General features: G+C 45.1%; 1 protein-coding gene across 1 annotated transcript in view; it reads left to right on the top strand.

Moving 5' to 3' along the window:
• LOC142585538 (glutamate receptor ionotropic, kainate 2-like) overlaps positions 1-22,894 on the top strand; it is a 112,709-nt gene that overhangs the window by 56,809 nt on the left and 33,006 nt on the right. Inside the window, exons 9-11 of the mRNA XM_075696354.1 lie at positions 5,060-5,251; positions 7,423-7,587; positions 18,363-18,559. Of these exons, the coding sequence (XP_075552469.1) occupies positions 5,060-5,251; positions 7,423-7,587; positions 18,363-18,559 (554 nt within the window). The remainder of the gene's footprint in view (positions 1-5,059; positions 5,252-7,422; positions 7,588-18,362; positions 18,560-22,894) is intronic.

Genomic DNA, 22,894 nt, shown 5'->3' with positions numbered 1-22,894 from the left:
TACCCACGCAGGTGTGCTCACGCAATGCTGCCACGTGTACTGATTTCGACGTCGATGAGAGAGCTCGGTGTAAATGACTTGCCCGGTAATATGACTGGCGTGTTGATGTTCAAATATTATTTTAGAAATTTGGACCATGGTGGGGTGCTTTTTCTTTAATGTGTGGTGCTAACGTAAATGACCAGGCTTACCGCTCGCTCCTTACTTTACTTACAATTTGTGTGGTTCCTTGTTCATTGGTTACGTGTCACAAGAGAGTGGACGTTATTTATTCTATTTTTAACACACTTCTCATGGCGCAATCTGGAATGGCATTTTTTTCTCTTCCTACGCTTGTATTCTATTATTTGCAACTCTTTTACTACATTCGTTGAGATCTGTCATTTCATACTTCCTTTTCTCTTTCCTTATTTCTATATTCAATTTCTATGTTTATGTATGTATGTATGTATGTATGTATGTATGTATGTATGTATGTATGTATGTATGTATGTATGTATGTATGTATGTATGTATGTATGTATGTATGTATGTATGTATGTATGTATGTATGTATGTATGTATGTATGCATGCATGCATGCATGCATGCATGCATGCATGCATGCATGTATGTATGTATGTATGTATGTATGTATGTATGTATGTATGTATGTATGTATGTATGTATGTATGTATGTATGTATGTATGTATGCATGCATGCATGCATGTATGTATGTATGTATGTATGTATGTATGTATGTATGTATGTATGTATGTATGTATGTATGTATGTATGTATGTATGTATGTATGTATGTATGTATGTATGTATAAACGAGAGGTATATATACCTAAAGCAATCGGGCTCCTCGGGTTCCTTGCTTCTCGTTCACACATACATATTGTCATGTTGTCAAGGAGACAGTTGCCAAGCCAAGGAAACAGTCGCAGCTGTTTAGGCGGACCCTGTGCCACCGTTGTCGGACTTCGTTAAAAAGCGGCCCCGTGACCTAGCGGGAGAGGAAAAGAAGAGCTCAACAGGGGGAAAGGGGGTAGGAGTGACCCCTCTCGCCCTGTGAGAATGCTATCTTATACGCGAATCTTATACGGTTGTCACACGTTGCATTTTCGGCGATCGTGCCAAATCGGCATCGAATTTATCGACGATTAATTCCACCCTGCCGCGAAAGGAACAAATGCTACGCTGGCGGTTTGCGGCCAACGAATAGTGCCCAGCGATTGAAACGTGATACTATAGGAACGCTGGCACTTCTTGTGCCAGCAAGAAGGGCCGAGAGCCACATTACTCGTCAAACCAATGAAACCAATCGTCAACACGATTGTAGCGTCCGCACCTTCAATGGTGGGCCTTGCGCCCAATGTATGGAGCTTTGGATTAGTGGCTCCGCAGATTCCATCCCGGCGACAACTACAGGAAGACCACGAGTGGTGCGTGCTCCTGAGGAAAAAGCTGCCTACCGTGAGCGCCAGCGATAGTTGGCTCGTGAACGGGCTTGTCATCGTAAGGCCGACCACGAGCTGACCGCCAGAGATGCCTAATGCCAGACGCCAGAGATGCCGCAAAAAAAAAAGACAGAAAGAAAGAAAGAAAGCCCTCCTACAGCATGCTCACGACGCGAAGCACGCAGAAGCGAAGATAAGGTGAAGCAAAAGATTTACAATATAGACTGCCAACGAAGTTTGACTTGCATGATGTAACACTCGTACTAACACAGTTTCGCTATTCGACCATCTTCACGGACTTGAGGGAGCGACGATTTCTTATTGGGCGAACCTGTGCCCACTAAAGCAAGTTACACTCAAAACGCAACGATAGCGGCGAATACAGTCGTCGATTGTAGAAACATGATGTGCGGGGCAAGTGGGTCGGCTTGTCCAGCCCCGACCTACCGACCCAGCTCGCGCTGGCGGCTAGGGGCCAGGAACTGCTGGACGCATATGGGACCTGAGAAGAAGGTTCCACCCCATCTGGTGCCAGCGCGCACCAACCGTCACTAAGGGCTCAGCACAAAAGCTGATTGTCTCTCTCTTATAATACACCAGTCATAGAAAGTTCCAGAATAATCGCTGGAGCCTGCGTGTCTTCCAGAAAGTACCACACAATTCGCGTCACGCATATATTCAGATTACACAAGGTTCGGCGACAACCGAGAATGGATAGAACCACCGACAACATTCGAGAAACTTCCGATACATGCAGGCGCGTCTTGCGCTGAGCGATAACGGTTAACCTTTGTTTGCTCGTGAAAAAGAGGTCACTCGAGAAAAATAAACAAGAATACGTCCCTATATGTGTATATATATATATATATATATATATATATATATATATATATATATATATATATATATATATATAAATTAATTACGCTTAGTAATTCAATTAAAGACATGATAAATCAATGGCAATGAAAGTGGATGAAAAAGTGAAGATACGTCACCAGCGAAGCTGTGTATGAAGGCCCCTTAATGGTGAAGTGCTCCTCCGCCGGGGGCCTGCTCGATATTGCACTATCTTCAGGATCGGCTCACGTATGGAAAGGGCTTATAACGCCTGCTTCGCCTCCACCGCTGGTCGGCCCGCTTTTGTACTATCTTCGGGATCGGCCCACGTATGGAGAGGGCTTAACGCCTCCTTCACCTCAGCCATGGTTTAGCCCGGTATTGCACCATCTTCGGGATCGGCCCACCTATGGAGATGGCTTAACGCCTGCTTCACATACGCCTTGGGTCGGTCCGGCATTGCACTATCTTCGGGATCGGCCCACGTATGGATTGGGCTTAACACCTGATTCACTTACGCCGCGAGTCAACCCTGTATTGCACTATCTTCGGGAACGGCCCACGTATGGATTGGGCTTAACGCCTGGTTCACCACCGCCACGGGTCGGCCCGGTATTGCACTGTATTTCACGATCTTCAGAATCGGCCGACCGTATGGAGTGGGCTTAACGCCTGCTTCACCTCCGCCACGGTTCGGCCCGGTATTGCACTGTATTGCACGATCTTCAGAATCGGCCCACGTATGGAGTGGGCTTAACGCCTGCTTCACCTGCGCCACGGGTCGGCCCGGTATAGCACTAGAGTGCAATACCGGGTGAAAATGAAAGTGAAGGATAAAGCTACTTGCCGCAAATGGGGAACGATCCCACAACCTTCGCATTTCGCGTGCGATGCTCTACCAATTGAGCTACCGTGGCCCGTTTCCCCATCCACTTCCTTGGGTATTTACGTTTCCTAGTTGAACCCTGGGAGTGTTAGCCAGAGCCACAACTCACAAACCTTCGCGGCGGATGTGAAAGATCCTTCCTGCCGCAGGCGCCACCAGATCGTTCCCCACCTGCGGCAAGTTGTTTTTTCATCCACTTTTATTTCGATTAATTTATCGTTTCTTTGTTCTATTTATTAAGCACAAGTAATTTGTCCTTGGTGTAAGTGTTTGTTGGTCCCTCGGGCCCCTCGGTTAACCCCTTTCTTTTCGTTCACACACACACACACACACACACACACACACACACACACACACACACACACACACACACACACACACACACACACACACACACATATATATATATATATATATATATATATATATATATATATATATATATATATATATATATATATATATATATATATATATATATATATGCCCGAATACTCCTATCAGAGAGCCCGGCTGGGCATTAAGTTATCGCTTAATGCCGTACTCGGTCAGGCTTCATTATCCATACTGAAGCAGATCCACTATTAAAAAACATTTAAGCCTAATAGGTGCCCTACGTGATCTTTCGTAGCATTTCCAGGGCTCTCTGAACTGACAGGTCGAAGATACCACAACTAGGGGGGCGGCAAATGGAACCGCCTGAATATCTCGGATGTCGCGACCGATAATTGCGCGCCTCAAAGAGTGTATACCGCAAGCGCGTTTGACGCAAACTGACAAACGAGCAGCCAGCTTAAACGGAGAGTGTCCCACAGGAAATGCCGGTGACGGATTGCTGATCGCGGTGTTCGATCGCTGGGCCAAAACTAATCGTCCTAGACAAAGTGCCGATGAAAGTTCGGTCAGAACTGCGAACGCGTTAGAGCCGCGGTCGAAGGCCTGAAAGTTCAGCGTGCGACGATAACTCTGTATCGACCGCCAAGCACAGGCGGAAGTGCGTTGCTGTGAAGCCCAATCTGGAGCAGAAGTACACGACACCTCCATTAGAGGCGGCCTCATTTATCTCCGCACTACAGAATGAGTAATTTAAAAGGCCCTACACCAGGCATCCGCGTCGGAACTTATCCGTATGCGGCTGAACCATTCCACGCCTAAATTCCTGGCTACACCACTCGATGATCTTCATTTTTATTTCTTTTTTTTTCATGTCAGCAGTGATCACTTTCCACACTGTTCGTCCTCCTCAAGACCTTTCCCACACAAATTTCTGTTCATCTGTAACTGGTATTGCGGGATCGAAAATTAGACGAAAATAGAATTTCTCGCGGGTCGTGTTGATCGTCTCCCAGTTGATAGAAAACGTATTGCGGGTTCGTATTACCGCTCAATTATGGCTATCAAGTTGTTTTGTGGGGTACTTGGTGAGGAAACACTGTGGGGAATCCAAAGTGTTAGCATTCTTTTTTTACATAGGAAATACATAGCCGTAACAGATCTCATTGGGCTACATTTCTTCACTGCCAGAAAGTAACGTAACCTAGCCTAACCTAATCTAACCTAGCCTAACATTGCACCTGAAGTTTAGAAGCAGCAATGTTTGTGGGAGAGAGAGAGAGAAAACTGGGACGGGAAACGCTGGGAGGTCAAGCGGGAGAGTTTCTGGTTCACTGCCCTGCAATATGAAGCAAAGGCGGCAAATAAAATAGAAAAGGTGAGGAACGACTGGTACAATTATAGTCTCCCCATATGTAAAATTCAAGAGCGTCTTGACCGACTCGTGGTATGACGACTGTATAGGCCGGCGTTCCAGGATTGTCGCCATTGGTGACTCAGCTTGTGCTTCCTGCTGTGCCTGCACGCCTTTCAATCGACGCTTCTCTTAAACGCAGGTGAGTCCGTTCATGATGGTAGAGGTAGTGGACGGAAAGAATGTCTACAGTGGTTTCTGCGTCGACCTGCTTGACAAGCTGTCAGCGGAAATGGACTTCAAGTACGAGCTCCACGTTGTGCCGGACGGAAAACGGGGCTCTCAAAACGATTCGGGACACTGGGACGGAATGATTGGAGAAGTGATAGCCGGCGTAAGTACAACCTGCATGCCACTGCGCAACCATCTATTGAGTGCACGGAGTACGCATAAAAGACGCCTATTGGATAGTATAAGCATGTCCGAACCCCTTATTATGCGGCTCGAAGCATATTGGCATCGCATCAAAGCGAACATATGGCATTGCGTAATAAAGATTTCCGAAGTACTTGTTGATGTGCCTAAATAACGGATGGATCCGTGAAAATTCCGCCGTAATCCTACTGTGGTTGAAATATATCCCGATATATACGATGAGCGGGGCCTGCATACACAACTCATCAAGTGCGTAGGAATATTTTATGTAATCGTTTTAAAAAGTTTGAAGCATGCATTCTGTACGAAGAATCTCGAGAATAATATATATATATATATATATATTGCGGCTCATAGCATAACTTTTAAAAACGCAAAAGTGTTTAAAATAATTGTTTAATTAAACATTCTTTAAAATCGATCGCTCACCCGAATGGGTAAATTAGTGGGATTGGCTTCTTGTTTGAGGCTATGATGATCATAGCTTTGAGCCTGGCTTCGGACGAAAGTTATCGTTCTTTCTTCTTTTGCAATTTGCACTGCTCACTTTGTATTTGCACTACTGCGATATCACTTCGATGAAAGTGCAACCGCAGGCAATTGCTCGTTGTGGGTTACAGCAACTACGAACTACCCTTGTGCGTCAACGATGATGCGATGACCGATGCATTTAGCTTGTCCGCAAACCTTGCGGATTACCGGGTAACCGGAGAGCTGCACTCAGCAGCGAGGCTGTTAAAAGACATCTTATGATACCGAGTTTAACCACAGAGCACACAATGCTAATACCGCAGGGACCTGTCATATTCTATTTGACTGCGGGCGTAAGTAGTTGCCAGTGGCCGAATTGGTAATATGATGTCCCCTTTTTGCTTTCCCTTCGACACGAACACTCATGCAAGTCAAAAATGTTTCGAACGCACTGTAGTTGGATAGAGCTTCACACGATGCCGCTACCAGCTTTCCTACTGCCGTCAACGGCTCCGGTAACAGGTAATCCGTAAATGGTAAGAAGTTTGCGGACAAGCTAAAGCTCCAATTTCGCGCCATATGAGCAAGCCGCGGCGCACAGGTTGCCGGAAAAGTTCTGGTTTGGTGGCGGCACAGCGCGGGTGCGCTGAGAGCTTGTTTTTATATGTGTGTCCTCCGAGAGTGCTGTGGGGCCCCCGTCGTAGAACGTCGGAGGCCATATCGAACCATACAATCAATAGTGCAACATTTCAGGGATAGTAGCGCCATCTCTGAGTGTATGCCCAATCAAATGTTTGGCCTCTTATACTGCATGGTCCTTTTCAGATATCAAAGATGTCGCCACAACCTAGTAAGCGCTGTTTAGACTTCGCCGTAAAACCTCGGCAGTGGTTCCGACACATTATTGCCCGTTTTCAAAAGAAGTGCTTGCTCTAAAGGCTGTTCGTCAGCACAGACGCTAGCCAGTTGTAATGGTGGACATATTTTTAGTGAAGGTCATTGCCCAGACGCAAAGAGTACTTACAAACAGTAAAATTTGTGAATTCGGCACCAACAGCCGTATTCACAAAGAGTTATTACGCTAGGATTGCTCGTAAGAGAAAATTCCAGCCAGTCCTGCTGCTGGACTTGCTATGAGCGAAGGTGGCCGGCCAAAGGAAAAGAGAACTTACGAACCAGAGGTTCTGTGAATTTGGCCCGAGATTTCTTTCACATTTACACCGCCGTGTCATTCATACTACAGAAAGCCGCTACGACCTGTATATGACAAGCGTATGCTTGAGCCTAGGCGGCAGATATTGTCAATAGCACTCATAAACGAAATTGGTCACGACTTGGAAAATCTATACTGAACCATTTACAAAAATTAGTAGGACAATCCATGTATTTGTGTTTCTTGTTCCTTTAGCCTAAAGAACGGTAGCGCCAACTTCTGACTGCCCCGTAATTTTCGACCTATATATCGAAGACGCGCTGCTCAAAGCGCTCGCAATAATTAAAGGTAAGGGTGGCAGACATAACTGCGTCCAGCATTTCGCCGTACAGTGTAATAACATTGTCAAAAAACAAACAAACAAATCAGACTTACGGTCTTCTTTCACATGATGACACTGCTGCCATGCCTCTTTGTCCGTGACGTCTTACGACACCGGTTCGCAGAAAGCTGACCTGGCGCTAGCCGACCTGACCATCACCGAGCCCCGCGAGCGGGTGATCGACTTCACTTTGCCCTACATGACGGCTGGTCTGGTGGCGGTCTCAAAGAAAGGAGAACCCAGGAGCCCCGGGGGCATTTGGTCGTTCTTCCTGCCCCTCACGCGAGAGGCAAGTGGGTCCTCCATGCACGCCTGGCGGGCGTGTTTCTTAAGGGCGCATAGTGGAAGCATTGCGATGAGACGATGGCATACGCAGCAGGACTACCCAGGTAGCACAAAAGAGATACGTAACGTTTTCGTAGCGTTTATCCAAGACGATAAAAACGGGTTAAAGAAGACACGAATGAGAGAACTTCGGCGGGAAAACGTCGAATATCTCTGCTAATGTCCGGCTTAATTGCTCTCTTGAGACGATCTAGAACAGGTCTGCAAGACGTATTCGAAAAGCTGGTCTAGAAATAGGATTGGGAAAGACACAAGTAATCCCTTTGCCAAAACTATTCGTAACCAATTTCTAAACGTTTTTAGGACGTTATCAAAAAGCTGGTCTAGAAGCGGTCTTGAAAGGTTTACGATCATCAGAAGCTAATTTTCGCGGGTGACGGGCGCGATGAGACATCGTTGTTCAAAACACGCGTTTAGTTTCGCCTCACGCGACTGGCCTATGCCGCGCAGATGTCGTCAGCCGCACCCGTTGGCACGGCCTAGGCCAATCGCGTTAGGTGAAACTGATCGCGTGTTTCGAACAACGATATCCAATCGCGCCCCAGATGAGTAGAAGCGTCCGTGTTAACTGTAAGAGCCATGGCGCAGTGTCAAGCACTGTTCCCCGCATGGCCGGCGCATCGTCTACCAAGTCGCACGAAAGTGAGCCTGTTAGGAATAATAAATCCTTAATACCGCCTTTAGTAAGCTACGATGCTTACAACCACAATCGGAATGACATCCTGCAAAGAACAAATGGCCACGTCTTGGCAGGTGGCCAGACCAAGCCCTTCATGCCAAGAGTGCATGAAATGAGAACATTGTGACAAAGCAAGAACACTTTATTAAAATGTAATGCTTATGCAAGGTTCGAACAAACTGTGTGAGAAATGCAAATAGAAATAAAAGTACATCAACAATGACGAAAGTCGCAGAAAGGATTCGTAATGAACTCGAAAGTGAACATTCACTAGCACATAAACAAAATTCCAAGTACACATACAAAAATGAACAGAAAAACCTGGAGTGTACTAAAGTGTCTAATTTATCATAGTAAAGTGCGCGTGCTATTAGATGGACTAGAGTTATGCAGAAGTGACATCGGAGCGAATGGAAGAAGTAGACTGAAAAATGCAAGAGTATGAATTGGATGGTAACTGCCTCCAAGCAATGTTACCAATCAGCTAGAAGCTTGAAAAGAGCACAAAAAGAAATACCACCGCATACCATCATAAAACAATCCTGTGACAGAAATAAAAAAAAATGGGAACAATGCGAAATTGGAAATATTGCCTTTAGGATATATCAAAGAAGGTAATGGCGAGAAAAAAATAACCATACAACAAAAAAGCAATCAAGTGAAATTAGTACAGAATACTTAAACGGGGGATTCAGTGTAACAAGTGAACACTACTGTAGTACAGCGAACGATGAGACAGTAATGCTGCATCTTGCCACTCCAGAACGTGAGAAATGAATATGCAAGCCTCATATTAGAAACTTACATAAACATGGAAATAAACTGGAATGCACTGGAAGCTGCATTTGTGTAACAAAGGAAGCAATGGTCATAATAAATAGTAAGTGTTTTATCTAAAAAGCCCTTTACAAGAGGCAAAGTTGTACCTCTCTGGCAAAAACAAAGTTGCAACGAATAATTTGCAAGCCAGCAAATACAATAATTAGCACACTGACATGTCCCACTTTGTGCACATCTCCAGTCTCCTAAAGTAAAAAAAAAAGCACTCTGAATGAGAAAAACGTTTAACACATGTAGTCCAGAGCAAATTCTTTGCCAGTTCACTCACACTTTCACATCCAAAAGCATTTGCCACAAAGTCCAGGCACAGTTCCACTGATGTTTACCAATTCACCCCCACTTTCACGTCCAAAAATATTTGGCACACAGTCCAGGCAGAGCTTCATAGATAAACAGCTTGAGAGCACCCTACTTATTATTGTGCAGTCCCGCTGCTGGAAATAGAACTGCCGCACATGCTGGTAGTGGTTTCAATCTAGACACACTTGCTGCCCTGGACAGGTATGTTCAGATATCTGCACTGGTGCTCTATTTTGTCGAAGTAGACACATTGATGCACTACGCTGGTAATTGAAATGTTTTGAATGCACAAGTATTGGCTTCACCAGAAAGACTTGCCCACATACCACCACTGGCATATATATGCACTTGCTCTTCACTCAGTAGCATTGAACTTAGTGTTCCCTATGTGGGAGCGATGTGTAAAACCGGTGTCACACGACCACTCTCGATGGCGATCAAGCCCGATCCGGATCGAAATTATTGATGCGACTGGCTCACTCTCGTAGCTTGCGCAGAGGAGCCATCACGACCGAGAAATTCGATTTGTAACGGACTGGATAGCGGCTAAAAGAGCCCCGTGTGAAACCGGTACCAAATAATGCACAGACGTACGCTAGGAAAATGCGTTGCACAAGGACAAAGAACTGCGACATGCCCTGTTGTTCGAAGCGCGCGAACAGAACACATGTATATATATATTAAAAAAAACTGCGAGAGCGCTTCGCGAACTCCATGCGCACACATGGCACCCGCACGAACTCGGCAGGCCGCCGTAAAGCGCGAAGGGCGCACAGCGTACATTCCGACACATTTCCCAAACTGCAAACAATCGTACTACCTAAAGCATACAAGTTATTTTATACCAAGGGCATACTCGACTCACGTATGCAGTATGCACAAGCGAGTTATGCAGCGTACATGCTGTATCCATTCGCCAAATAGTAAAATTGATAACAAGCACAAAGCTACAAGGGACTCAATACATTACTACCATTTGAGGCGTCAAATAAAATCGAATTTGGCCGTTTCATATATTGGACACAATATATGGACACATGTGGTACACGGTAATACCATGAAATACCCATCACGTGGGTAAAGGGGGCGAAAACACAACCGAGAACCTGAAGCGCAAACGATAAAAGCACGGTATGGTGCACGCAAAATTCTGTCAGTGCGCTGTAGCGCGAGGGAAGAAAATAGGGTGAGCACTTGACCTCACCTTTTGGGATACCGCACTAGTAGTGAATCATTAAAAAAAAGCCTGTTTGAACCAGTTCCCTTGTCTGCAACACTCTTGCTAAACGGCCGACTAAAATACCACGATGATGGCTCTATTGATGAGATCAGCAAGGTGCGCACAGACAAAAATTTTGCCGCCTTTCTTCGCATTCTGCAAAATGCTTTCTTGTTACGATCACGCATAGCGGCCAACCCCGACGCTAGGGACACACAGGCACGATTTCGTCCCTCTAACTTTCGTCCTTATACTGCCCTTAACGCCTTAATTACAGCGTCAGTGAAAAGGCGCCTCACATAACATGACAGTGAACTTGAAGAGCTGATTAGTGCCCTCCACTCCGCGCCCTCCAATTGAAAACACTACTGATTTCCAAATTAATCTACACAAACAGATCGCACAACCCAAACTAATCACAGAACGTCGTTTTCTTGACGGCAAAACCCTGCAACACTTACATGACAAAGGGCAGCGGCAGCACATTCAGAACAGCCGCTATCATACCACAGCGCAATGCAAGTGCGATAACGTTTTATGCCCGGCTCAAACAGATCGCACAACCCAAACTAATCACAGAATGTCGTTTTCTTGACAGCAAAGCACTGCAACACTTACATGACAAAGGGCAGCGGCAGCACATTCAGAACAGTCGCAAACAGACCATAGTGCCATGCGAGTGCGATAACGTAACTATGCCCGGCTTCACGAATAACGTGGCCGCCTTGATCAAATAACAATTGAAAACACTACTGATTTCGAAATTAAAACCACACAAACATATCGCACAACCCAAACTGATCACAGAATATCGTTTTCTTGACAGCAAAACACTGCAACACTTACATAGCAAAGGGCAGCGGCAGCACGTTCAGAACAGCCGCAAACACACCACAGCGCAATGCGAGTGCGGTGACGTGACGACGCCATGACGACGCGACTATGCCCCGGCTCGCCCGGCTGCCCGGCATCACGAATCACGTGGCCACCTTGGTCACATGATTTGACGACGGTATCGCCACCTTGCGCAAGGTTGGATCGCGTTGATGGGTTGTTGAATATTGTAGAAGCCGCTAAAGAGGCTGACGCGCCGTGGCGTGGCGGTGGCGTTTTGAGTCGTTTGCAAAACGTATTCACCCCTCGTTTTTAAGCTATCTTGTTTGGAACGTCTTTCATGCGTCGATTTTGGTCAAAAATCCTTTTCAGACGTTGAATCCCTTAATACGACGTTCTCAAGACTTTGTGTGCTACCTGGGTAGCGCTGACTGCCAACTAAATTTTATTGCAAAATGCAACAGTCATATATATATATATATATATATATATATATATATATATATATATATTATGCCGTAAATAACAACGAAAACCATCCTGGTTGACAGGCGTGCGCAGATGTAACATTACAAACACATGTGTTTATATCAGAAATGACACTTCTTGTTCCGTAGGCTAATTGAGGGTGCGCTGACACACTTATCTTTGTGTTTTCCTATACGGAGCGCCTCATCAATTCCGCTTTATTTCTTGCTGTTTGGATTTTTCAGGAACCTGGTGTTCAACTAAACGTTAGAGCGCATTCGCTTCTACGTCATAGTGCCGCTAAATGGCTAGCGTGCTCATTTTTTTACAATGTGTTTGTACTGTATTGCTTCATCATTGAAACATCGCAAGCTTGCGAACTATTGCGTATTTTTATGTCCTCGTCCCACGTCGCTCCTTCGACACACCTTCAAGATGAGCCAGCTCGCCTAAATCAAGGTGTTGCGTATTTCTTCTTGCAAGCGACAGACTGCATGTGGGACGACACTGAAAGACTACAATGACGTCTGTCCGTCCTTCTGTCCGTTCGCTTGATCATCCGTAGTCGACATCACTGTTGCCGCGGCGCTTGCCCATTCGTAACACGACTCCTCCCTCATTTGCATAACCCCGGCGCGTCATGCAACAGCTAAGCGGAAGCCATCTTGGAGAAAATTGCGCGAATTTTGTTGCAATTCAATTCGAAGTGTCGCAGGAGTGGTCGGCCCCAGTGACGCTTTGAGGCTGGGTAGTAGTAAAGGAATAGTATAGACACACGCGTACTTGTTTATCTTTTACCGGTCACCACGTTTCACCATCTAACAAATGTCACACGCTTGGCTGAGTCCCGCTTGGCCCGGGCTCAAGCCTAACCTATTGTAGCGCTTGGCAAATGACCGAAGGCTGCTAAATGTTAGACAACATTGAAAACGTTCAGTTGTTATTTTTATATCGAAAGTAGATTTACGACATGAATGAGACAATTCTTAGAGAAAAAATAACTGTCTACTATGCGGTCTATCTATCGAACGGAAGTCACACAAATAATGTGCACTAAGGATGGGCCACAAATATTGGCCTACACAGCTACATTGCCAATTTCACTGGATAGCCGCTATTTTAAGTCCGGTTGAAATTCTGAGATAGCCCGCGAAGAAAACGGCTTCGTGGAGACAAGATCAAAGCATACAACAACTCAACGCAGGCCATACTTTGCCGTCTACAGGGCGCAGAGACATCACAGATGAATGCTGCAACGGGGAGATATGGGATCGAGTGGTGTCAAGCAAGCGCGATTAACGATAATTAAAATCGTGCGAAGGCTATTAGGCGAAATGGGGCGTTAAACCTTAAAGGCCAAGTGCTATAATATTTGACTTTGGCTAAACTGCTTATACAAATGAGTATAGTCTACGCTATGTCTAAAATATCTTGGCTAGCTGTAGGGCTGGTAACTGCAATTGTCACATAGCCTTTATGTAGCCTTCATATAGCCTTTATGTAGCCTTTATACGACCTTTATATAGCTTTTATATAGCACCTCAGCAAACGACGTGTACAGGTGATAGTTAACGGATATAAAGCCAATCTTTGCACGCAGCCTCCGAGATATTCAGCGCGCAGCGGGTGCCATGTAATCTCGGAGGCAATACTGAAGAACCGCGCTGGTTCTCAACGTTCTGAGTAGGTCGGGCGTCATTTCCGGCGAGTGGTAATGACCGCGTTTTTTTTTCAGTTTCGATATCAAAAAGGTGTTTTTGCGAGCTTTGCCAGTAATATTTAAAAGGTAAAAACTTGCTCAGAGGCTGTTCAATATCTACGCTATAAGCTTAAGCCAGGCTGTTTGAGCGGCCCAAAATTTCGCAGCGGTTGGTCTTTAAGGGTGTGGTATGTTCGGACGAGATAAAACGCCTTGGGAAGACACACGTTTAAAAATGCGACGTGTAATGCACGGTCGTCTCTCATGAGCCGCGAAACAGTGTGAGAGAATAAAGTGATTTTTATATTATGTGGCTTTATTTGAAGAGAAGGACTTTATTGTAGACTTCGCATGGATTTGGGTTCCGTGGGATCTGGGTATGTGGCCAGTTCTGTTTCGTCACATTAGACGACTTGAGGAATCCTTGGGCACACAGGAAAGCAAAAACGGCGTCATAATCAACTTCGGAATGAAAACGACGCACCAAGTTAGCGTACAGCTATGTACGGGGCAGTAACAATGCGTTATTAGCGTCAAAAGTCCCAAATTAAACCCGGATGCGGTCGTTCAAACAGCTCGCGCCCAAAACAGGAACCGGATCTGTGGCGTTGCTCTACGAAAAATAAGAGCCGAACCCACAGATAGTGCAATCTGAAAACGTGCGTGGGGTCAATCCCGGAGGTAGTCCTGTCTAAATAACAACCCACATGGTACACCACTGCCCCTAAGAAGACCTTGTCTTTCTACGATGTTAACCACTGTTGACTCGCGTTTTCCTTGTAGTGTTCTGCTTGGAAAGCGAAGTGAAGGACCACGCTACGTTATCAACGTGTTTTTAAAGGCAATTAAAATTAATTTCATATTTGGGTTTTACGTGCAGGAACCATCATACGATTTGCCATATGATATAATTTGACCGCCTCGAATTATTTAACGTTCACCCAATGCACGTTACAAGGGCGTTTTTTTTTTGCATTTCGCCCATATCGATCGTAGCAGTCCTGGGCAGTGTCGAAGATACATGTATCTTAGATACTATCTTAGATACTCTTTGGGTATTCTCGTCCCTATACTCCTTCCCCCGTTACAGGGTATCAAACTGGACGTCCGTCTGGCTAACCTCCTTGCGTTTCCTCTCTTCTATTTGTCTATCTCTCTCTATTTGGGTATCTTGTATCTCTATCATGATACGTCTGACAAGACGTGTATCAGTACCGATATTTCCGATACATGAAAGAATGTGTCATGCATTTAAGATACAAGATACTGCTATCGCAACATAAACCTTCAGCCAACTATAAATCTTGGCTGAATTCCGCTTCTCAAGATGATACTGCTGCCTCTAAGCCACCTGAATTTCCACAGGTACTGAGTTTTCTCTTGTCTGGCCTTATCAGACAGGTTGTCAATACTTCATGCTTAAATATCATAGCTATTTGTGGCGCCGCCTGCATCGTGTTTCTACGTATCCACTGTAATTGTGTGATACGGAACCGCCTTTCTCACCCTTAAATTTCTTACTGTTACAAATCACCAGGTAATCGGAGCTATAAGTGGCAGTAGTGTGAATGGTGGCGGTAACCTGCGACGCTTTGTGCCAATGCAATGCGCATGAAACATTATTGGCTACACAAGTTTTTCTCGTAGAAGAAAAATCGTAAGAGCATTGTACGTTAATTAATATGTCGCTAACGAACGCTTTGCGCAAGCGACAAACAAAATATGAAAGGTCATTGCAGCTTTATATTCTCTCTGCATACGCGATGCGTCAAAAATAAAAATGGTGCTATCAGCGTTGTTCCAGGTAAAACTCCACAGCGGTATTTGCACCATCGTGCAGAGGCTTCTTATTGACGTTCTTGTAATTACAAAATCGATAGGCGAAAACCGCTGACTGTGCAGCGCATAAAGAGCTTTCATGTTGAGCAGCTAAAGCAACCCCAAAAAATTATTTCGGAAGATTATACTTTGAGAAGGAAAGACAAAACATATCGGGGAGGGGAGACACCAGCAGACATTTCACTCGAATAAAGCGAGGTTGGTTGGTGTCACGAAATCTCGAAGCAAACATCGTGCATACGAGTTTGCTGCTTCATTATATAGTTCCGTAATATGAAATTTGCTAATGTGTCAAAGTATGTTAAGATACAAATGGAAAGTAGGTTATCGAATACAATAATGACCGTAGTATCTTGTATCTGTTTCGGAAATACTTGTTTCCTGAGTATCTGTATCGTATTATGATACAATTACAAAGTAGCTTTGCCCAGCCCTGGAGCGCAGCCTCCGCGGCCGGGGTTTGATCCTACGCCCTCGGGCTTCGCAGCGCAACGCCCAAGTCACTGCACAACCACGGCGTTTTGATTTTTTTAAAATTTTTAACAGAACTTATCCGGTACACCTAAGACGTTTCACGTTAACTTTACGCAAGTATTGCACCAGGGGGGCCGACTATGTGCAGTCGTTTTAGTGTTTCAATGCATAAACCACACCTTAACGTCTACTGATGCAGAGAAGCTGCCTCCTCAGAAGCCTAGTTAAACTGCTTCCTTTTCGAAAGCCATTTGGAACAGAGCCTCAGATGGTATTCCTTAAGGACTTAACAGCAGCATTAAAAAATGCTTTGAAGGATAGCCAAAAGTAAAAAAAATTGCGGATACAACGCATACGTTTGAATCTGTACGTGAACCTAAGCTCTAGGCAAAAGAACCCTTGTTTTAGAAGAGAAAGAGCACCGGCGTATGCATGCGACTGGTGCTGCCGTCGCTTACCGAAAGCGACAGATAACGCATGACCCCCGAGACTGGCGCGGTGCTGTCCTTGCGCGAATACGTTCCGGTTCCCTCAATCGATAACAGGAAACACGCTCACTGTCCGCAAGTGCGATAGATGTCGCTTGGCTCTCAGGCATATTAAAATAAACTTTAATAAGCACGTTTACAACAGCTTCATGAGACGGTTTTGCGGGTGCATGTGCTTATTCTGCGCGGTGTGTTTACTATGGAAAGTTGGGACGATGGAACTGCTTGCTGCTAAGGGTTGAAAATGGTTCTGGGGAAAGGTCGCCCACGTTGTCTGCAACTTTACAGGCCTTGGATTTTTCTATTCTAACCGCGCCGAAAGGGTCGAGTGCTGCTTGTTAGGATTCGCGCCAAAATAAAAAAGAAATGAGGGCGCAAACTAAACGCAATGCGCTCCGAAGTGCAGGCTAATGCGACGGTTAAACTGAAAAATGAACAAAGGAAGTTCACCGACGATTACGATTCTCTCTAATGCGAAATTTGAGTGCAGCTCTATACGTGTTTTCATTTCGAGATATATTAGTTGGCGTAGACAATCGATGTCGTGCGGCACGTTGCAAATGGAGCGAAGGTGGCGCGACTGCCTCGCTAATTGGCAGATAGCGGCAGGCAGCGCGTGGGTGTCGCGTGGGCTCGATTCACAACAGCCGCCGCAGACAGACCTCCGCTCATGCAGCGCTTTGTTTCCGCGAATGGTATCGGTGGACGCGCTCGCCGCATGCCTCATCGATGGCGTCATCGGTGAACAGAAGACGCGCGCTACTCTGGCGCCATCTCGTAGTGGTCGTGGCCGCAGAGCCCGTCTTGCAAAGCACCACGATTTTCTTCACACGCTTTCGCCATATTCTCCTCATCCACTTTCCTTCTCGCGCTCTCTTTGTTATCGCCGTCTTTCAACCCCCGCTGCGCTCCGCGTTTGTTCTTTCATCGTTCGCTGTGCTTGTTCGCTCGGTTCTCCCGAGGACGCCGATGCCGACGCTGAACTCAGGAACGGGGGCCTAAGAGCTGCGCACTAAAAAGCAACTAGTTTTACTTGGCATAATGTGAACGTGCTCTGTCATACCGTTGTGTGCTCTGTCACTAAGTACGGTTTAGCCTCCGAGCTTCACGCATGGACTAATTAACGCAAACGTCGCAACCATGCACTTGCACCGGCAAAAGTGAAATGAACTGTTATTAGTTGAGCTGGCATCGCTCACTTTTGATGTCGACAATGTATGCTAGGATAACGCGCTAGGCACAACACCACTTTATTACTCGTGCTTGCTTTTTATTTTCTTATTGCTATCAAGACTTAGGCGTGTATTATAATAATAATATTTGGGGTTTTACGTGCCAAAACCACTTTCTGATTATGAGGCACGCCGTAGTGGAGGACTCCGGAAATTTTGACCACCTGGGGTTCTTTAACGTGCACCTAAATCTAAGCACACGGGTGTTTTCGCATTTCGCCCCCATCGAAATGCGGCCGCCGTGGCCGGGATTCGATCCCGCGACCTCGTGCTCAGCAGCCCAACACCATAGCCACTGAGCAACCACGGCGGGTATGTATTATACTATGTGTGCTGTAAGCCCGGTGTTGTGTAATAATTCAAGAGTGCTGTATGGTATCTGTTGTCGCGTACCCAGCTATCATAACTAGTCGTGGCACTGTTTCGCCCCCCCCCCCCCCCCCCAACCCGAAGTTTCGGGAAATAAATATTACCCGGAATGGCTGTTTGGTGTAATACATACGTGTACGGAACATACCTTCCTTTTAGTGTCTTTTTTATTTGAATGCTGCGAACAATAACTACAGCCCTTGTATTTTTCTTTGATAGCAATCGATACCACGCTTGTTAGCGCTGCTAATTTGCCTCTCCCTGGACCTATCCTGCAGGTATGGATTTACATCTTGCTGGCCACGGCATGCACCATATTCGTGATGTACATCAGCGCGCGGCTTAGCTTCCGCGAGTGGATGCTGGTGGACGACGGGAAGGGTGGCGAGTGCATGGAGAACCGCTTCAACCTGTTCAACTGTTTCCTGTTCGTGCTCACAACGCTGCTCCATCAGAGAGTGAGCCTCGACCCCAGGTAAGACGTCCTTCACTTGCGCCATGCGTGTTAGCTCATAGGATGTGCTAAAGGGCGACTGAAATATGGAGAGAGAGAGAGAGAGAGAGAGAGAGGGGAAGCTTTAGCTCGGGCCCACCTCCAACGCGGCCTATTTAAATACAAGTAAAACGCAGAACCGTTTTTCTGAGATAACCCCTGGATCGATTTTAATGAAATTTGTTTTATTTGAGAGACAAAGTTAAATTCTAGTGACTCTTTGAAGCGGAACATTGATTTAGGGCCTGAATTTTGTTTCAAAGATTTTCAAAAATTTGAATACAAATAGATAGCTCTGAATCAAGAATAGACAGATATTATGGTTCTGTAAACGGCATCCACTAGACCATTGAAAGCGGACAAATTTTATGTGTCATTTTATATCTTACGTGAATTCGCTACGTTGTGTAAAAGGGTTCTGCAAAAACTGTATTTCCATATTACTAAATTTGTTGAGATTCATGTGTAACATACCAATTTTGTCCGCTTTAGCTGTACTATTACATGCTCCATCAGAGCACCTCAACTAAAATCAGACTTTATGCCGGTGACTGGGTATTATACGAATCTATTAACTCCATTGATGACCACCACCATCTTTCCCAATCCCTTATGTCTTTCTGCGCTTGGTGCAAAACGTGACAAATGAACATCAACTGTAGTAAAACAGTCGTGATGTCATTTTCCAATAGACAGAGCCCCCTCTTGTTTGATTATTCTCTGGATGGCATCCAATTTAACAGAGTGTCTGAGTATAAATACTTAGGTGTCATTCTAACCGAACACCTTTCACAGTCTAAACATATTGAATATGTCAATGGGAAAGCCCTAAAACAATTTGGTTATTTGCGCCGCACTTCAGCTAGGACCTGCCCCCCCCCCTCCCCCCCCCCGCGATACTACAAACTGCTATTATATAAAACGCTAATTCATCCTGTTCTAGAATATGCATTTGTCGTTTCGTTCCCCTACAAACAATGCGAAATAAGCTCGTTCAATAACGTTCAACGAAAATTTATCCGTTTCCTTTGCCAAAATCACAGCCGCATTTTCTCACCAAGACAGGCTCAACAATCTTTAAACATTGAGCCATTACTTTCACGTTATCTGATTGAAGCCTTAAAACTTTTATATACAATTAACAACTCCACTTCTGGCCTTTCTGACTGTAACTATATCACATTTACTAACGCAAGTTGTACTCGTAGCTCCCACGCCTTGAACATAGCACACATTTTTGCCTGTACTAACCCATACAAGTACAGTTTTTTTCCACGTACAATAGAGCTTTGGAATTCTCTACCCGGTAACATTCGCTCACTATCAGTAAAACATTTCATAGCTATCACTGGTAGGTACTTCGCTAACATGTAAAGCGCTTCTTTTTTGATCATTCATCCTTTTGTGTTTTTGTGTATTTTTAATGTGTTATGTATAGGAATGTATAATGTTCCCACTCCTGCTATAGCCCTATATTGGGCTGCAGTATACGTATATAAATAAATAAATAAATAAATAAATAAATAAATAAATAAACAAATAAATAAATAAATAAATAAATAAATTCAGATAATTGTGATATCACTTTTCATTGCTGAGTTGCTGAGTTGCAAGCTTGATAGTATCGTTTTCTGAAAATTTTCGATTAGTGCGGCTCCTTAATAAAAAATTGACCATCTAAAGCGAGAATTCGGAGCCGACAGTCACTATATTTTAAGTTTTTCTTTTAAATGCTACAAACCTCGCCAAATTTGATGCAATGGTTGCCTAGAAAAACGAATTTTCCTTTTACATCTATTTAGATAGGAGCACCCGAGCTATAGCTTCCTCTTAACAACTCCTTGTCCGAGACGCCACTGTCGGAGTCCAGCTGGGTCTCCTGTCGTGGTGCTCAGTTCATTTATCCGAGCCAGTTGACATGGTTTATGCAGACCCCCAGCAATACCCAAAGTGCAGGGGTTATAGCTCATGCGTTAGAGCGGTCAAGCTCTCCCAGGGGTGTCCAAGAGAAGGTGGGGCGTTTCAGCGAGTTAAAATAGTGTAGAGAAGAGATTGCTCCATGGCATTCCCAGAAAGTATGGTCCGCTGGGGTATTTGCCAGATATTCGACACGTTGAAGGCAGGCAAGTCAAATCAAGATTGCATCTGGTTCATTACCCTACTCTGAGGGGAGGTGAATGATGAGTCCGACATCTGCCGAACGTGGAACCATAGCAAAGGGAACACGATTCACGAAAAGGCGATTGAACGACACTTTCGTAGACGCTTGCCAACGAGGCCATTCGAGAGCCGACGGGAGCCTGCGGACATTTAATCTTTGAAACTCTTTCGACTGTTTTGTCCCCGTTCATCAAGACTGAATTCAATTGAGCTTATTTGCAGGAAAGTTGCGAGTGACCAGGAATAAAACGGCTGATGGAACAGCTTGAGGGGACCTGGCCACCGTACACAAATCGGCATAACGGTGGTTCCAATAAAAAAAAAATGTACAATGCATTGTACATAGTTCATGTACAGACAAAGCGGATGCCACGTGTGAGAAACTTATACAAACAACATTTCCGATGGACACGAAAATAAAAAAAAACAATCAGCGAGATTTCGCACTAACATGGAGAAGTCTATGGTGAAGATGTTATTCCCAGTAACTCTGTTTCGCATCAGCATTGCATTTCTCCGCGCACTACGGGCGGCGAAACCGACCGATCGCGCCCGCAGTATTGCGGGAATTTTGCCAAGTCACGGTCACGCCTCGCATTTCCCTTCGTGAGTCAGTGGCGGCGCGGGTGTTCGCTGATGCTCCACGTTCACCAGATAGTGCTTAACATCACGGCGATGGGAGCGTTGGTGGTGCTGGTTTACTCGGCGCCTGTATATACTTAAAGATCCGGCAAGCACTCTGGCACCTGTAGTGAGCGTATAATAATTTAGGCGCCAACGCTCTAAGACATCCTCTCCACGGAAATCTCACGGAAGAAGTAGCACCTTCACACACCCGATCGCTTCTACGAACTCGATATCAGGAGCGAAAACGCATAGTGCGTATACCGCAGCTAATGCCTAAACATCTGCGCCACACCCTCGTAGCTAGCATTTCAATTTCTTTTCTTAGCCAAGCCACTGGGCTGGACTCACGGCTTTAGGGATGCTACAACTCTGAATTTGTAAATACGCATCTCTTCTTTATACCATCATCATCATTCATTAGCCCTTTCCCTCCCCGTCCCTTTTCCCCAGTGTAGAGTAGCAGGCCAGAGCAAGTTATACACCAGGCCGACCTCTCTGCCTTTCTGTAAATAAATTTCTCTCTCTCTCTCTCTTACGCAGAACAAACGTGCGCTATTGGCACACTTTGTCGGACCTCATAAACGAGTATAGAAAGCTGCTTGATGCTAATTGCATTAAACGCACATATGACCCTCTTGCATGTACGTGCACAAATATATTTACCTAGATAACGACTGACTCAGTGGCAGCCAGCAGCAGCAGTCATGCCTAACCCGTGGGGGTAAGCAAAGAGAACTTCATTTTAATAGTATACTAAATATGCAGGAGATAGTTAAACTCAGTACTACAACGGCTGCACAAGAGAGTCACCGAGTAAACCTAACTGAAAGATCAAAATCATAACCACGATGATTGTACGAAAGGCACAAATGTTTCCATGAGAACTGGAAAATTACTTCAGTTGTTTTCCTATGCATTTGCTAAGCGGGTAGGATTTGAAAGAGATCAAGCAGCCTCGCAGTCATTTTCTTTTTCTTCCTTGCAAAGACGATAAACAGAGCCGCACACATTTTTCTATTAGACCGAACAGTTCCCATGAGTATAAGATTAATGATGATGCGAAGACGTGATTAATAAAGCACTGGACTATGTGTATCTTGCAAACGTCGAGCCTTCATTTTGGTTAACCCGTGAGGTTTGCGTGCCTAAAGAGGCTTTATGCACAGGAACGGGTAGATGATGCCTGGAGAATCGCCTAACAGCCGCCCGCATTTATAATACATGACTGATTTCAGACGATTGGAATGAGAATTTTTCATTTGATACAACAGCACAGTTCGTGACGCTGCCTTTTATATCAAATATAACTATCGAGAACACCATGACCTTAACCACACAGACTGAGCAATCTACAGGACGGCGATGAAGCTCACGTAACCTGATAGAACAATAACTAATCCGCAACGAGAGATCCAGCAGGCGACTTTGGATGTACGGATGTACGGAGGCTATTACTCTTTCAAGGTTAGTATATAGTTCGAGTGCTTAACTAAAACTACTACTGCCATTCCCAGAATGCGTTAGGCTTGT

The sequence above is a fragment of the Dermacentor variabilis genome, chromosome 6 (genome assembly GCF_050947875.1).
Source record: "Dermacentor variabilis isolate Ectoservices chromosome 6, ASM5094787v1, whole genome shotgun sequence".
NCBI classification, from domain to species: domain Eukaryota; kingdom Metazoa; phylum Arthropoda; class Arachnida; order Ixodida; family Ixodidae; genus Dermacentor; species Dermacentor variabilis.
Note: the sequence above shows the minus strand (reverse complement) of the source record. Positions and strands in the feature narration are given on the sequence as shown.